At 45.4% G+C, this 18,024-nt stretch overlaps 1 protein-coding gene across 1 annotated transcript in view; it reads left to right on the top strand.

The window, feature by feature from the left end:
* Window positions 1-17,631, top strand: part of spock3 (SPARC (osteonectin), cwcv and kazal like domains proteoglycan 3) — a 47,478-nt gene extending 29,847 nt beyond the window's left edge. Inside the window, exons 6-13 of the mRNA XM_079499708.1 lie at window positions 381-489; window positions 3,312-3,425; window positions 9,823-10,050; window positions 12,150-12,212; window positions 12,718-12,855; window positions 14,679-15,850; window positions 16,242-16,411; window positions 16,453-17,631. Of these exons, the coding sequence (XP_079355834.1) occupies window positions 381-489; window positions 3,312-3,425; window positions 9,823-10,050; window positions 12,150-12,212; window positions 12,718-12,855; window positions 14,679-14,866 (840 nt within the window). The 3' untranslated portion in view covers window positions 14,867-15,850; window positions 16,242-16,411; window positions 16,453-17,631. The remainder of the gene's footprint in view (window positions 1-380; window positions 490-3,311; window positions 3,426-9,822; window positions 10,051-12,149; window positions 12,213-12,717; window positions 12,856-14,678; window positions 15,851-16,241; window positions 16,412-16,452) is intronic.
* Window positions 17,632-18,024: the final 393 nt, after the last annotated feature.

Below are 18,024 nucleotides of genomic sequence, written 5' to 3'. Positions count from 1 at the left end.
CATTACTCATGATGAGACAGCTGCCTCCTGCCTTATCAATCTGTTGTTCGTCAACCTCTGTCCCTCTCTCTGTCCCTCTCTCTCTGTCCCTCTCTCTGTCCCTCTCTCTCTGTCCCTCTCTCTCTGTCCCTCTCTCTGTCCCTCTCTCTCTGTCCCTCTCTCTCTGTCTCTCTCTCTCTATCTCTCTCACTCCCTCTCCCCCTCTCTATCTGTCTCTCTCTCCGTCTCTCTCTCTCTCTCTCTCTCTCTCTCTCTCTCTCTCTCTCTCTCTCTCTCTCGCTGTCTCTCTGTGTGTCTCTCTCTCTCTGTCTCTCTCTCTCTCTCTCTCTCTCTCTCTCTCTCTCTCTCTCTCTGTGTCTCTCTCTCTCTTTGTCTCTCAGTGTAAGTTGGACTACCAGGCATGCATTAGTGGAAAGAAGATCGCCGTGAAGTGCTCTGGCATGTGTCCCTGCCCCGCTCAGCAAGAACACGGCAGCCCAGAGAAGAAGGGTACACACGCACACGCACACGCACACGCACACGCACACGCACGCACACGCACACGCACACACAGACACACAGAGTAATCTGCGATGCTTGATCCGAGAGTCATTAAGCGGTTCTCATACTTCAAGGCCCCTTTGTGGTTTAGAGGGGGTCCGCCCTGTAGATTGCGAGGTCGGGCTTCAATTCCCCGGCCGGGTCATGCATACCAAAGGAAGACTATAAAAACGGGATCCAGTGCCTCCCTGCTTGGAACTCAGCACCAAGAGTGACATCATGCCGCCGCACGCTGCAGAAACAGGAGAGATAGGGCAGGGGTTCTCAACCCGTGGGTCGCGACCCCTCGGGGGGGGTCGCCAAATTATTTTAGGGGGTCCCCAAATAATTTTCAAAAAAAGAAAAAGAAAAAAAGATTTTTTTAAAATTGTAATTTTCATGATTTTTTTAAAATAGCAGACCTACAAGCTCGTAGCGCGCCACTCGGTGGCGCGCTATGAGCTTGTAGATCTGCTATTTTTCAATAGCTAAATTATAACAATGCTTAAAACACCAAAAGGGGTTCCCGCCCAAAATTGTTTAAGGTTATTGTAGCAGTCAATTTATATTGGGGGTCGGGAGGGGGCGGGGCGGGGGTCCCGAGACATTGCCAAAGCATTTCCGGGGGTCCCCGGCCAAAAACGTTGAGAACCCCTGAGATAGGGCTCCATTTTCGTCACCGCTAAACCCCTTATCCCTAAACTTCTTTGCCTTTTTTTTTTTTTTTTTTTACTATTTTGAAAAACATTTTTGAATAGTTCAACTAGCCAATCTACATTGACATGTTGTGAGCTTGTATAGACTGGCCATTTTAACTATTCAAAAAAAGGGGATAAGTATAGTTTAAGAATACATTCTGATAGTTATATAATGAATGCCTAAATATTAAGACAAATGTATTAGAAATATAAATAAACTTATTTTAATAAAAGAAAACGCAAAGGACATGAAATGAATTGCTTATACAGCACAATATGTATTTTCTCAGTTCGATGAATATTCACATTTACAGATGTCCAAATGACAAATGCATACATGACCATACTGTATATTTGAACAGATATGGTGACCGTGACAGATACAATACTCTCAGGGTCAGCCCACCTTAATGAGACTGCTGTGACTGACTGCACATTATCTGCAAGCGTTTTGAAATCTGGTTCATAGTTAGTGATTGCCAGTCTGAGGCTGTCATTAAGATGTGAGTCAGTCATACGAGTTCTAAACTTGGATTTTATTATTTTCATTTGTGAAAAGGCCATTTCACATAAGTAAGTGGAGCCAAAGTAGGCATGCAGCTTGAGTGCACACGACACAATCAGGGGATACTTGTCTCTGCTCACAAGCGACCAAAAGTCTTGGTCTCTAGCTCTACCCTGCAGACTGCAGTTGACAGTCATTTACTAGTTCAGAAATCTCCATTTCATCCGAAGTTAATGCAAACACAAATCCTGAATGAACTCCTAGCATCGTTGGGGAGTTCATTAAGGACAACCAGCGAACCCCTGGTTGGTTACCCCTGCTCTAGCCTATAGCGTGCTTCTGTCCTATCTTTGGGCCGTAAGGCTCTGTCCTATATCTATGGGCCGTAAGGCTCTGTCCTATCTATGGGCCGTAAGGCTCTGTCCTATCTATGGGCCGTAAGGCTCTGTCCTATCTATGGGCCGTAAGCCAGGCTACTTATTATCAGGGGTGGGACCAGTGGCGTGCACAGACATTTAGAGGGGCAGGTGCTCAAGTGAAAAAAGGGCACCTTGTGCAGAGCGTGGAACCGGCCGGTTGCCTTAATAGTGTGAGATTTATATAGATTTTGGGGCCTAAATAATATATTAGAAGCTTTTTATCAAGAATTGATCAATGTCACCATATGGTCCACATACTGTACAGTGTACACTGTACAAAAAAAAAAGAAAGCACCCCCTAGTGTCTATCTGTGCACGCCACTGGGTGGGACTATTCACTTACCTCCCGGTTCGATAAGATCTCGATACCTACAGTCGGGTGCCGATTCCATTCATATCGATACCTACAGTCGGGTGCCGATTCCACTCATATCGATACCTACAGTCGGGTGCCGATTCCACTCATATCGATACCTACAGTCGGGTGCCGATTCCATTCATATCGATACCTACAGTCGGGTGCCGATTCCACTCATATCGATACCTACAGTCGGGTGCCGATTCCGTTCATATTGATACCTACAGTCGGGTGCCGATTCCATTCATATCTATACCTACAGTCGGGTGCCTATTCCACTCATATCGATACCTACAGTCGGGTGCCGATTCCACTCATATCGATACCTACAGTCGGGTGCCGATTCCACTCATATCGATACCTACAGTCTGGTGCCGATTCCACTCATATCGATACCTACAGTCGGGTGCCGATTCCACTCATATCGATACCTACAGTCGGGTGCCGATTCCACTCATTTCGATACCTACAGTCGGGTGCCGATTCCACTCATATCGATACCTACAGTCGGGTGCCGATTCCACTCATATCGATACCTACAGTCGGGTGCCGATTCCACTCATATCGATACCTACAGTCGGGTGCCGATTCCATTCATATTGCGATTCTTAAATATATTGTGATTCAACGATTGTTGTGATTCAATGTTATATATATACGATTCATTGCGAAGTTGCTTTGCTTTTATACTATGCTAGAACATTTGAAAACAATAATAAACAATGCAAACCATGAAAAGTTAAATCAATAAATTAAGCCTTTCTGACATGGGTGCGTGTGCGTGCATGTGTGTGTGTGTGTGTGTACTGCAGTGTGCACGGAGTCGGACCTGAAGGAGGTGGTGAGCACACTAAGAGACTGGTTCAGGGTTCTGCACGAGAACGGCAACCACAAGAGCAGCAAGATCCAGAAACCGGACAAGACCAGTAAGTCAACTGCTATTACAAACATCCCACCTGTTGGAAATTATCGTTTGCTCCAGAAAACTTGGCTGGACAATGTCTTCTAAAATCCTGACAGTTTTCTGAAAAAACCCATGTTTCTATGTCAGTGGTTCTCAAACATTTTCATGTCAAGGACCCCCAAAAATATATGAAATTGACCGCCGACCCCCAACTGAAAATATGTTGTGGACAGGGACCCCCCCAAGAAGCAAAGATTTGAGTTAAAAACGTTTGCTCTGGCCTGGGCCATGGCTCAGCGGTCCAGGCACCTTGGCTGGTAATCCAGTCTGGCAGACGGCCTTTACTGCATGTCTTCCCCCCCATCTCTCTCCCCATTTCCTGTCAGCCTACTGTCTGTCCCTCCATAAAAAATATAAAATAAAGGCGAAAGCCACAAAAAAGAACATTAAAAAAAAAAAAACATAAAAAAAACGTTCTCTCATGTAGCACGGCACTCAGGAAACAGTTGGCCGAAACCGAATACCGAATATAGGAAACAGTTGGCCGAAACCGAATATAGGAAACAGTTGGCTGAAACTGAATATAGGAAACAGTTGGCCGAAACCGAATATAGGAAACAGTTGGCCGAAACCGAATATAGGAAACAGTTGGCCGAAACCGTGTCCAGCTTTGAGGGTTTGTGTAAACACAAACATTGTCCTGTAGCACGAACATCGAATGCCATTGACAATGGGTGGCCAGTTGTGAGTGTTTGAACATTGCGTAAACACAAACGCAACAGGCATTCTGATTGGCCAGTATGAGATGACGCATTATGATGATAAGAGCGCCCCTCACTTCACACGGGGGTGATTTCTTTTTAGTTATTCATGGCTCTCATTTCCCACCTGATGTTACGAGGGAGTTGCGACTGCTTCAGACAGTGCTTAATAACTGCTAGTTTGCATAATGTCTTGAGACTTGGATTTAGGTCTAATATGTACACATTGTACAGGTCATCCACTCGTATCCTTTCGTATCCTCCAAATAGGATGATATGATCTTTCACCATGCAATAGCAGTCATAGTACTGCCTCGTCATATGTGAAGGCGGGCCTTTCCCCCTGGGCTCAACCTTCTTCCAGGAGAAGGTATCTGGATTGAATTTCCACATATTGAAGATATTATTATAGTTACTATAGGCACCAAATATGTACAGCTCTCCATTGTAGGCAAAGGCTGAATGACCCCTGCAGCGTCCTTCTGGACGGAGCTGCGCATAAGGCATTCTCAGCCACATGTTGGTCTCTGTGTCAAACACGCTGATGCTGTTGAGGCTCCCTTCGGCCCCAAATACAAAGATCCTTGTCCCAATGATGGTGGCAGAGTGACCCGTTGAAGCACATGGTGGAACGCCTCCGCCCTTAATCAAAGACCAGACCATTGTGGTGGTGTCCAACTTGTAGATGTTGCCATCTGTGCGGTCACCTCCGTGGATGTACATGACCTTTCCCAAGACACAGGCGGAGTGGTTGCGGGACCTTGAATCTGGAACAGCCCCAGAAATCGCTGGTCTGAACCACAGGTGTGTGTCGACGTTAAACGCATAAAGCCTCTTGCGTTCCTTCTTCGATGTGCCGCCCCCCAATATGTAGATGACCTCTCCAATCAGCACAGCTGTGTGGCCGCAACGCGGATCTTTCTTTCTTGGAGTCTTAACGGGGGCATGACATTCCTCTGTTACGGTCGTAACCGGGGGCAAAGCCACCCAGCGCAGAGACACTGTGTTGAAGACGCACACGTCAAACCGAGCCGTGCTGTTGGTTCCCGTAAAGGAGTACACGTTCTGCTGCACGACCACCACGACTACAGCTTCACCGGCTCTCTGTTCTCCTCCCTTTACTCTGGTAACCATCCAGCGCAACATGCTCTCTCTCTCTCTCTGTCTGTCTGTCAGTCTCAAGGCCTCTTCTGTGTGTCTTTCCCCCTCTTCACTCGACAACTCTCCTCTTGCTCCGTGCCACCCCCCCCCCCCCCCCCCTTATATAGGCTGGCCAGAGAAGTCTGGTGTGATGTCAGACACATCATAAAGCGCTGTCTGCGGATACCTAAACATTGTCCCTTCAGCTGACCTCACGATAATTTAAGATGCCCGTGTCCTGGTGGTCAAAGTTGGTATTGCAAGACACCTCTGCCATTTAATTGTGCCAACAGCGCGTGCTTCTACTGTCGACCGAAACCCTAGTGCGCGCCAAGCCCCCCAGTGAGGCTCTCCGTCGCTGAAGCGCTCGGCCCTACTGGTCGGAGGTGGGACTGCAGGTGGAGCCGTGGATTTGTGACGAGGAAACCCCGTGCAGCTGGACTTTAACATTGACTTCCGCATTTTCGACACCAAATTTGGTGTCCAAAACGCGGAAGTAGTGCGTTCTTCCGGGTGCTTCAAAACGCCACTGAGCAACTTCCACTGAAATGAATAGCGGGGGGGGGGGGGGGGGGGGGGCTATCGCTCGGGTTCAGTCTTTATCCTTTTAATACTCTATGGTGCGCGCGCTTGGTGCTGGAACCTACCACATTTTGGGCACCACGATATCGTGCCCAAAATGCGTGAGTAGAGTGTGCCTTCGTGGCTTCATGCTTTGGGTGAGCAACTTTTCATTGAAATGGACAGGTTGGATAGGATGGGAAAGTGATAGTTTTCATTGACATGGACAGGTTGGATAGGAGGGGGAAGTGATAGTTTTCATTGACATGGACATGTTGGATAGGAGGGGGAAGTGATAGTTTTCATTGACATGGACATGTTGGATAGGAGGGGGAAGTGATAGTTTTCATTGACATGGACAGGTTGGATAGGAGGGGGAAGTGATAGTTTTCATTGACATGCATGTTGGATAGGAGGGGGAAGTGATAGTTTTCATTGACATGGACATGTTGGATAGGAGGGGAAAGTGATAGTTTTCATTGACATGGACAGGTTGGATAGGAGGGGAAAGTGATAGTTTTCATTGACATGGACAGGTTGGATAGGAGGGGAAAGTGATAGTTTTCATTGACATGGACAGGTTGGATAGGAGAGGGAAGTGATAGTTTTCATTGACATGGACAGTTTGGATAGGAGGGATAGTTGATAGTTTTCCCCTCCTATCCCCCGGTCGCCGTCCACTAATGAACATAATGAACTCCTCACTGCAGCATCCTGACTCCGCGCTATGAGCTTGTAGATCTGCTTTTTTTAAATAGCTAAAGCATAACACCAAAAAGGGTTCCCGCCCCAAATGGTTTGACTGCGTTATAAATAAACCCCTATCTGGCCAGGGACCGTGCGGTCCAAGGGGGTCCCTCTAGTCTACTGTACTACTACTACTACTGAAATCATCATATATACAGTTCATATGTATGTATGTGTTAGGCTGCACAACAGTGACACTTGGTTTTGAAAACCAACCAAATGCTATTTCCGTGCTCGGACACAGCCAGCCAGGGACAGACCCAGCCAGGCAGCCAGAGACACACAAAGCTCCTTAATCGACGGGAACCCCTTTTGGTGTTTTAACTAAGCATTATGTTATGCTTTAGCTATTGAAAAATAGCAGATCTACAAGCTCATAGATACGAGCTTTTAGGTCTGCTATTTTTGAAAAATCGTAAAAATGCGGCACAAATCTTTGAATATATATTCTTTCGGAGCGAAAGTTTTTTTTATTTCGACGTCAGGCCTAAATGGGTTAATCCATTGAGACCTGGAACGCATCCATGTCACGTTAGCGTTTAACCACATTAACCATTAACCCATTTTGGGCGGGAACCCCTTTTGGTGTTTTAAACATTATGTTATAATTTAGCTATTGAAAAATAGCAGATCTACAAGCTCATAGCGCGCCACCGAGTGGCTATTTTTGAAAAATCGTTAAAATGTGCCTCAAATCTTTCCGAAAATTGTCATGATTTAGAAAACTTTTCTTTTTAATTTCGACGTCAGGCCTGAATGGGTTAATGAAGAGGTTGCACCACTTAAAAAAAGAAACGTTTTTCACCAGCCAGAGTATTGTCAGCATTCACCAGGTTAAGGTTGCATTTTATGCGTTTTCTCCCCCCCCGACGCATGGCAGCAGCTCAGCTCGACTCGACTTGCTTTTTCTCTTTTTCCACTGCAGGTAGGATTCCCTCAAGGTAGCTCAAGGTCGCCTGACATCCAATGCTAAAGTTAAAGCTAATGCCCAACCTGCTCTCTCTGGAAATCTATACAGTCCTGCAACCAAAACAGTTTCGGATAACATTTTAGGGGAGAAACAGTTGCTCGTCACGACTAGTTTGGTAAGAAGTCGGGTTTTTTTGTACTTGAGAGGACAGGTTGCGTGTAGGAGTATAGACTGCCCGCGCAGAAGAAGACAACATAGAATCTGTCTCCACTTAAAGCATTTTGGGCGGGAACCCCTTTTGGTGTTAGCATTATGTTATGCTTTAGCTATTGAAAAATAGCAGATCTACAAGCTCATAGCGCGCCACCGAGTGGCGCGCTACGAGCTTGTAGGTCTGCTATTTTTGAAAAATCGAAGAACCACTGACATAGAAACATAGCTTTTTCAGAAAACTGTCAGGATGTAGAAGACATCTGATCTCAGGTCAAAATGGGTTAAAGCAACTATTGAATGCAGAAAATACTGTACTTCTCTCTGGGCTCTACTAAATGTATACAGTATATATACTGTATGACTGTCTGCTGGGTGACTCCATAGAGTATATATATAATAGAGACTGAACTGGCGCGAAGCTCCGCCCCCCCAGCTATTCATGTCAGTGGAAGTTGCTCAGTGGCGTTTTGAAGCACCCGGAAGACTGCCGGAAGTCCCTCCCCGGACCTCAACTTTGAGGTCCTGAGTGACGTAGGGCAACCGAGCGCTCAACGTTAAAGCCCAGCTGCACAGGGTTTCCCGGTCATGAATCCACGGGTCCGCCTGTAGTCCCTCCTCCTACCACTAGGACCCAGAGCTTCAACGTTGAATAGCCTCGCTGGCCCCTTGGGTGACTCAGATACCTGATGAAGGTCTTTGCCACCAAAACTTCTGCGCCGCATAGTTCCTGTAAGTGAAGACATTGTGCGGGATCTTTTTTCTGGGCACAGGCTTTAGTTTAGACATGACTAATTTAGAAACTTTTACTGTTTCTAGTAAGACTACAATCTTAATTGCCCAGACTCTTAATCTTAATTGCCCAGACTCTCTCAGAACAAAGATGGCGAAAGCAAACATTCTTTGTTCTGTACGTATACATACAATAGTATGGTACAAAACACTGAAGTCCTTAAACCATGGGTTCCCAAAGTGGGGTCCGGGGACCCCCAGGGGTACTTGAGGGAGTTCCAGGGGGTACCTAGCTCAATTAGAGATAGTTAGGAACCAAATGGACCCTTATGGGTCTGTAATTGGGGTACCAGAGATAGAAATAGCCATTAAATCGGGGGTCCGTAGCATAATGCGTGTGAAACTGGGGGTCCTTGACATTAATATGTTTCGGAATCACTGCTAGAGCCGTAAAAGTCCTCCCTTATCGGGGTCACTGGCATATGTTTTCAAATGGGGGGTCCGTGGCCTAATAAATGTCGATTTGGGGGTCCTTGACATGAAAAAGTTTGGGAACCACTGCCTTAAACCATGAGAAACCATAACCGCAAGCACGGGAGCAGCGCATGTCCGACCATTGTTTTTACGCATGTCGGTCCGTCGGTGTGTCTAGTCTGCGTGTGTAATCCCCTTTTCCTTGCTACTAGTTTACTAAAAAGCAAAATGTAGGAAACAAAAAACAAAAACAAGGAGACACATACAAATGTGTTTGCGACCCACAAACCGAGTCGCGACCCACTGTTTGGGGAAACAGCGATCTAACCTCCCTGATGTGTTCGTCGACAGTGTTGATTTCGTTGACTATTATAAAACCAAGACGAAAAATGTTCGTCGACTACCTTTTTTTTACTGAGGAAAACTAAATGGAAACTAAATGAAAACTAAGCTATGATGACTAAAACTAAGACTAAATATATTGACAATTTTGTCAACAAACTAGACTAAAATGTTAAGCATGACTAGTGGACAAGAGATCCAGTATAAGTCATTTTAAACTTTGTTTGAATGCTGAAAATAGCTGATCTACAAGCTCACAACGCGTTGCGCTGCGACGCGTTGTGAGCTTGTAGATCGGCTATTTTCAGCAAGTGTAAAAACAGTCATTACGAATGGCATCAACGCCCACCAAAATACATTTCAGTCGACAAAAACAACTGTAGATTTAGTCGACTAAAACTAGACTAAAACATTCCAGGTGACTAAAATGCGACTAAAACTAAATGAAAACTATTGAAAGAGACCATGACTAAAAACAAAGACTAAAAATCTAAATTTTGCTGCCAAAAACAAACACTTTGGTGTTTCGTTGAACCTTTCAGAGTTGGACGTGGTGGGAGTGTCGCCCGTCTGCAAGGACCCTGGGCTGGGCTGGATGTTCTCTCGGCTGGACACCAACTTTGACCTCCAGCTGGACCAGTCGGAGGTCAAGAGCCTGTACCTGGACCGGAACGAGCCCTGCTCCGACGCCTTCTTCAAGTCCTGCGACACGCACGCCGACGAGGTCATCACCAGCTCCGAGTGGTGCACGTGTTTCCAGAGGCACACGGGTAAGCGCGCGTGCACGTACACACAGGCACGCAGTTACACACTGGCATTCCGACACTGCTCATTACTAACCCTAATCGCCCGCGGAAGCCACGTAGTCGGAGTGGTGGTGCGTCGAAATGCCACGCACGCTCGCACGCACGCACACACGCACATTACGATTGTATAAAAACTATACAATTTTTAAAAAGTCATAAATGTAGGTTTTCTTTTTTAAATCTCCATGATATTCATTATGGGCAAGTCAGCAAAAATTGCAACTCCCAAATTGCACTGGGGCCAGGGAGTGAACCGGGGACCTTGTGTTCCGTTTCCCAGTCCATGATGTGGCTCCCCGGCCCAGCCCGGCCCAGCCCGGCCCAGCCCGGCCCGGCCCGGCCCAGCCCGGCCCAGCCCGGCCCAGCCCGGCCCGGCCCGGCCCAGCCCGGCCCAGCCCGGCCCAGCCCGGCCCGGCCCGGCCCAGCCCGGCCCGGCCCGGCCCGGCCCAGCCCGGCCCAGCCCAGCCCGGCCCCCAGTCTGGTCTGTGTGTGTCAAAGTGTCTCTGAGCAACATAACACACGGTTATGCTGTTCCCCCGGGCACTGCCCTCGTAGCGCCAACCAACTGCTATGCAGAGGACAAAATTTAATGTCCTGTATTATGCAAATGTACATTGACCCTAGAATTTTTTATTATTGCCGAAGGCCTGGCCGAGACAGACTACCCCTGTCCGTCTGTCCACCCCCGGCCACCGCCCGTCCATGTGTGCGTGCGTGCGTGTGTCCATCTGTCTGTACACTGCTTCGGCACCGTTGGTCTAATCGACGTGAAACTGTCCACACACAGCATATCCGATAGTACTTGAAAGCAATGATGCACTTCATGCACAGTTTAGTTACTTTACTTACAATTCTGTATTGGTCTTTAAAAATGCCACGCCGAGCAACTATATAGATGCACCTTTTACCTTGTACTTTGAACCTCCGTCACACATACTTTAACAAATTAACTGCTTCTGACGGAAGGTTCCACCAGTTGGAATCCAACCGCCAACTGCTTCTGGCGTAACGTTCCGTCTGATAAGCTTTATTATTAATGTCAAAACGGATCGCTGATTTCCATTTTTGTTTTTTTTTGTTTTTGGCCTTTCCTTCTTTAGCGATCCTAGACCGGATTGCGCAACCTCGTTCACCTCCCATTATACAGGCTGGCTAAAAAGCTGAATAACTCAAAATCTACGGAGCTCTCCATGGTTTGGATAAAACGCGCAATGTTCGGAGGTCTTTGCTGAATATCCCGTGGTTTAGATGGGAACATTGACGCTTTCTAGAGCAAGGATGGCTTCATCTTAGCTCGCTAGCATTGGCGCTATTTATTTAGCATCTAAGATGGACGCCCAAACAGGATGTGAATCCAGCGTGTGTTACACAAACGGCTCGGCAGTCTGCGGTTGGCTCTGCGTCCACCAGTTCCGACACAATTATTGGTCTGGCAGGCATTAGACCGACAACCTGTACCTCAAACCCTAACCTGACCATAACCGCAAGCACGGGAGCAACGCATGTTCTACCGTTGTTCTCGCATGTCAGACTAATGCTCCGTCGGAAATTACCATCGGATCCCCCTGCATGGTGGAGACCCTGGGAGCCCAACTTTCTAGTTAGCCGCTGCTCCTTCGCCTGGAAAGGAGCCAGCTTAGGTGGTTCGGGCATCTGGTTAGGATGCCTCTCGGGCGTCTCCCTATAGGGAGGTCCTCGATGCACGTCCCACTGGGAGGAGACCCCCCGGGGCAGACCACGGCACAGATCGAGGGATTACATCGACTCACTGGCCTTGGAACGTCTCGGGATCCCCCCAGGAGGAAGTCACTAATGTTGCTCTGGAGAGGGAAGTAGCTCTCTGGTGGAGCTGTTGCCCCCGCGACCCGACTACAGATAAGCGGTTGAAGATGGATGGATGGATATTATATGAGACGTCTTTATGGTTTGATTCATTATATAATCCTTGCCCGCAGCAAATCGGTGGACATGAAGGATTAGAGGACGTCCAAACGGTTCACACAGAGACACACGTCGACAGGTCTCGTCTGTAATGGTTCATGATGTGTTCTCTTTACTTGCAGACTCTCCATGTAAAACAGAGCTCTTCACCATCAACAAGAAGCAGGCGGGGAAGAAATTGCTTGGTGAGGCACGCACGCACGCACGCACGCACGCACGCACGCACGCACGCACGCACGCACAGTCAGTCACATGCAGGTTGTAAACAGAGGATGAGAATGAGCGTTATTGTCACAGGTAAAATGACAGGTAAAAAAAGTGGGTGAAATTAGTTTCTGTGCATAGTTCCCATCGTGACATGTTTCCAAGAGGCAGGAAAGATAAGTAAGTTTGAGCGCTCTTAACACAACAAGTACAGGTAAAGGGTTTTCTTCTGTGTGGGCTTAGATATTTACGAGCTTTTGCTACAAACGGTACAACCCAAAGGGTCTCTTATAGCTTTTTTACAAGCGTTACATATATTTACACATAGTATCTGAGATTAACCCATTCCGTGCTTTCCTCGAGATCTCTCGTGGAAAGGTATAACGGTCACGAGATTTGATAAAAAATGTGTGTGTGTGTGTGTGTGTGTGTGTGTGTGTGTGTGTGTGTGTGTGTGTGTGTGTGTGTGCATGCGTGCGTGTGTAGGCCAGTACTTGCCGTCCTGTGATGAGGAAGGGTACTACCGGTCCCACCAGTGCCACAGCAGCAGTGGTCAGTGTTGGTGTGTGGATCGCTATGGCAACGAGGTGGCCGGCTCACGCACCCACGGCGCCGCAGACTGCGGTAAGCAAACGCAGCATTGAAAGCAGCTATACGAGCTTGTAGATCTGCTGTTTTGTGAGAGAATGAATGTGTGTCAAATCTTTCAATATATGTTCTTTCACGGCGAATGTTTTTAACTCATATCTTTGCTTCTGGGCCGGGGGGGTCCCTGGAACGACATCAGATGGGGGTCGGCGGCCTATATTTCATATAAGTTTTGGGGGTCCTTGACATGAAGTAGTTTGAGAACCACTGATATAGAAACATACGTTTTTCAGAAAACTGTCATCATTTAGAAGACTCAGGTCTTTATTGTGATAAATGCACCATTAAGGGAGAATTTGCGAAATGTGTGAAAATGTGCGAAATCTGCAAAAGAAATGCTTACCACTAGCTTTCTTCACAGACGTGTTCATAAAGGTGTTTACTATCACAGTTAAATGTGTTAAAAAAATATTTACACACCTCACAAGCTCATATTGGCAAATTTTAAAAAATGTCCTGCTTTTAGACTATAGGCTCTCCGGGTACCCCAACTTTGATTGCCTCCCACAAAGTTTCTCAAGGGAGTTGGCTTGGAACAAATGTATATGTGATAGTATAGACGCCTTTATGAACACATCTTTAAAGAAAGCTAGTGGTAAGCATTTTGGTTTTCTTTGCAGATTTGCAACAACTTTTCCATAACTAACAGGTAATATTTGTCGCTTTAGTGCTTAACCGCACTTTATCCATCACTTTAAGCTATTTTTGAAAAGTCGGGAAAATGTGGAGCAAATCTTTGAATATTCTTTCACAGCAAACGTTTCTAACTCATAACTTGCTTCTGGGAGGTCCCTGGAACAACATATTTTCAGATGGGGGTCGGCGGCCTAATACATATAATTCTGGGGGTCCTAGGTTGAAAACCACTGATATATAGAAACATAGGTTTTTCAGAAGACTGACATGATTTAGACCCCACTTTGGTTCCCAAAGTGGGGTCCGGGGACCCCCAGGGGTCCTTGAGGGAGTTCCAGGGGGTACCCAGCTAAATGATAGTTTGGAACCAAATGGACCCTCATGGGTCTATAACTCTGTTAGGGTCCATTTGGTTCCATTTGTACACTCTCAGAGTTAAATTAACATTGATTTTACAGTATAAATTGGGGTCTCAGAGATAGAAATGCCATTAAATGGGGGTCCGTAGACTAATGCATGTCAAACTGGGGGTCCTTGAAATTAAACGGGTTGACAATCACTGCTAGAGCCGTACAAACCTTCTCTTATGGGGGTCCCTGGCATGTCTTTTCAAATGGGGGTCCGCGGGATAATTAGTGTCAATTTGGGGGTCCTTGACATGAAAAAGTTTGGGAACCACTGATTTAGAAGACATTATTTTGTAGAATTTGGTCCTCAGGTCTTTAAGTCATTCTGGACGGGAACCCCTTTTGGTGTTTTAACTAAGCATTATGTTATACTATTGAAAAATAGCAGATCTACAAGCTACAATTTTTTTTAAATCGTAAAATTGTGGCACAAATCTTTGAATATATATTCTTTCAGAGCGAACGTTTTTTTTTTATTTCGACGTCAGGCCTAAATGGGTTAATGGGATAAATGCTACCATTTTTTATTTTTGAGTGGTGCAACCACTCCAAGGAACAGCAATGTCCGTGACGTTAACCTATGTTTGTGACTATGTTTGTGTGTGACTCATGTGTGACTCATGAGTACCAGTAGGGGCGCTGTTGTGCCAGAAACGGAGAGAGAGAGTGCTGCACTGTTGCCTGCTAATGAGAGAGAGAGAGAGGGGGGGGGGAGTTGCACCACTCAGTTCACACGGGTGTGATTTTTTACCATAGGTGTGGTCCTGGAATCGTCCGGAGATCTGGGCAGCGGAGACTCACTGTTCTCTGATGACGACGACGATCAGATGGAGGACGAGGACGACGAGGATTCTTTTGTCCTGAACGACCAGGCCGCAGCAGATCTAGGGCTGGACGACGACGACGAAGACCTAGACGATGACGACGACGAATATTTGTCATAATTTGCAAAAAAAAAGAGAAAAATACAAAAACAAAATAAGAAAGAAAGAAAGAAAGCGAGACAACTGTTTGTTTGGTTAAACTGCACGTTCCTTCCTATAGGTGACTCTCCCGGCAGATACTTTAATCATACTAACAGCCTATGGACTACGTTTTGTGTACCGTGCGTTTGTTCATAAGTTAAAAAACACCAACATCCCTGGTATAAATGTTATTAACGATGGCTCTTTTGCCGTTTGTACTCTAAAGACGCGATTGGTTAACGACACCCGTTCACTCGCCTATAGTGTCAACCGAACCGATCGATCCCGACCAATACATGGACTTCATTTTAAGTGTTGACTTGACTTGGCCAATCTGGTGCTTTGGATACGGTCACATGTGCAACGAAATCTCTCTCTCTCTCTCTATTGGACAGTCCCACGTCTTCTATAGTGTGTCAGTGTTGTTGCGGCAGCGTTCTCATGCCTGAGTGTCTCCTGAACGCCTGAGGCACATTGTTAAAGAGATTTATCTTTCTTTCTTCTCTCGTCTTCATCCATCCCTCCCCCTCTCCCCCCCCCCTCCCTTCTGTTATTCCTTATCTAATGTTCCTGTCTGTATAGGTGGGATGTTGTCGATGACGTCGTAGATAAGAGAATATTGCACTCTTCGAGTTTCTTTTGATCCCAATTTGCCAACAGTGTGTGTGAAAAACAAGATAAGAGTTTTTAGATGTCGCTTCATTAGAGAAGAATTTAAGGCGAACGAATACGCAGCAAAGAAAGCGTGACTTTAGGTATAAACAAGACATGGCTAGGCCGTTTTCACTGAGACACAAAACATCTCAAAAGGGCCTTTTTTTGCGTCAGGAAAAGCCAAATTAATTAATATAAGAAAATATTGTGACGTTGAAGAAAAGAAAAAATCTATTTTTCTATAATTGCATCATTTCATAAATGCAAAAGATCAAACCGATTTGGTCATTTCGCATGTCCTCTATCGCAGTGGTTCCCAAAGTGGGGTCCGGGGACCCCCAGGGGTCCTAGTTTGGAACCAAATGGACCCTTATGGGTCTGTAACTCTGAGAGTGTACAAATGGAACCAAATGGACCCGTTAGGGTCCATTTGGTTCTCAGTTAAATTAACATTGATTTTACAATATAAATTGGGGTCTCAGAGATAGAAATGCCATTAAATGGGGGTTCCGTAGCCTAAAAGCATGTCAAACCGGGGGGTCCTTGAAATTAAACTGGTTGAGAATCACTGCTAGAGCCGTAAAAATCTTCTCTCATGGGGGTCCCTGGCATATCTTTTCAAATGGGGGTCCGCGGGCTAATTAGTGTCAATTTGGGGGTCCTTGACATGAAAAAGTTTGGGAACCACTGCTCTATCGAGTGTTACAGTTTCACTCCGTAGATCCTAAATGTTAAAACTATTGTGGAGCTCAAAAACATCATGGAATTTATAGAGCTCTTAATGTTCCCTTGCTGCGCATGTACAGATGAAACTACAAACTGCTATAGCCACGATACTTTTAGTGTGACGTGTGGAAGGATAAAATGAAAGTACACAGTAGTACATGAAAGTACACAGTAGTACATGAAAGTACACAGTAGTACACACACACTGGCCTCTTGTTGTCGTTCCTCATGTGAACTCATCGTAGCTCAGAATATGACGTGGATTTAATGTGTAAAGATGAGTTGATCTGATGATTAGGTAAGGTAAATAATACAACTCAGCGTTTATGTTCCACACATTTCAAAACGGACAGACGTTGCACACTGACTGCAGACCTGCTGAGGGGTCTAAGCTATATAAGTATTTTGTATGGAGTATTTAAGGTGTGCCTTTTACGGGTGATGGGACTGATAATTCAAGAAACACAGCATGCATACTGGACCTGACTTAAGCCTGTCATTACTCTTCATAAGAGCAGCGTTTATGTAAAAGAAAAAAGAACAATAATCTAGAACCCTTTTTGTTTTCGGTAAGCTCAGTGTGTAATTGTCATGGCTTTGTGTTATATTTTGTTTCTGTTTTATGACAGCGTTGTGGAGGCCTGGCCCTCTCTCTGGCAACCCTCTTTTTGAATTGTTACATAGACTAGCTCGAATATAAGAGAAGCACAGAAGATACTTAACAGTTAAAAGTGTACAGAAACACGTATTTAGATTCTGCTGGAGTTGGGAGACATTTTATATATTAGTACAGTGGCTAGACGATGCTTTTGGTTTAGACAGCTTTATAACAAAAATATGGTCATCTTTACACAGTGTTATAGCTTTCGTTTTTTATTTCAACGCTTGATTCACCTCCCCTGATTTGCTGTGAGTTCTTAAATGTGCAGGGCGGGGGGGAAAAGACCGACTGATCTATTCTTGATACTGAAAGTGTGGTTGGAAAACAAAGAAATGCTTGTTTTAGGTCAGTATTCTGCTGCTCTCAATTTAAACCAAGCATGTTATGAAATTCCAAGTTAAGACCTGAAAAGTGCAATCTTTTTTTTTTTTTAATTGGGATGTTTCCCTTACTCAACATGGAATTTCGACGAACCCAATCAAGTGTTTTAAAATAAAAAAGTATTTGGTTTTTGGTGGTGATGACATGCCCATTGTAACCTCTTAACAACCATATAGTTATTCAACAACTCCACACTCTCATGACAGGTGTTGTTGTTGATAGTATTGTTTAAACTTTAAAAGGTTATGATACAGAAGATGCATTTTTTTTACAGTGTATGTATGATTTGCGGAAATAAAAATTAAAGTATACTTACTGACCAGTCCGTTTTGCCATATAGAGTCATTAGAGTAATGTGGAAGCGAAACAAGTCATTTCAGTTTGGCCCAAGCTGTGTGTGCTTTAGTGTGATTAATTTAGCAAAGCCAGCAGCTGTTGGATACCAGCACAATAAGTTGGCAATCTTTTAACCAAACAATTATTCATACAGTATTCTATTCTAAGCTTACAATAAACAATCTGAAATCACGCACGCAAGCATGCACGCACACACACACACACACACACACACACACGCACACGCACACGCACACACACAAAGCCTAAGGCATATGAACAAATAAAAATAAAATACATATTGAGTATTTTGAGTACCTTTTAAACATTTAAATGTGCATGAATGTAAATGTGTAAAAATGGTATATAGGACACTAAA

Source organism: Electrona antarctica, assembly GCF_951216825.1.
Source record: "Electrona antarctica genome assembly, chromosome: 4".
NCBI classification, from domain to species: Eukaryota; Metazoa; Chordata; class Actinopteri; order Myctophiformes; family Myctophidae; genus Electrona; species Electrona antarctica.
Note: the sequence above shows the minus strand (reverse complement) of the source record. Positions and strands in the feature narration are given on the sequence as shown.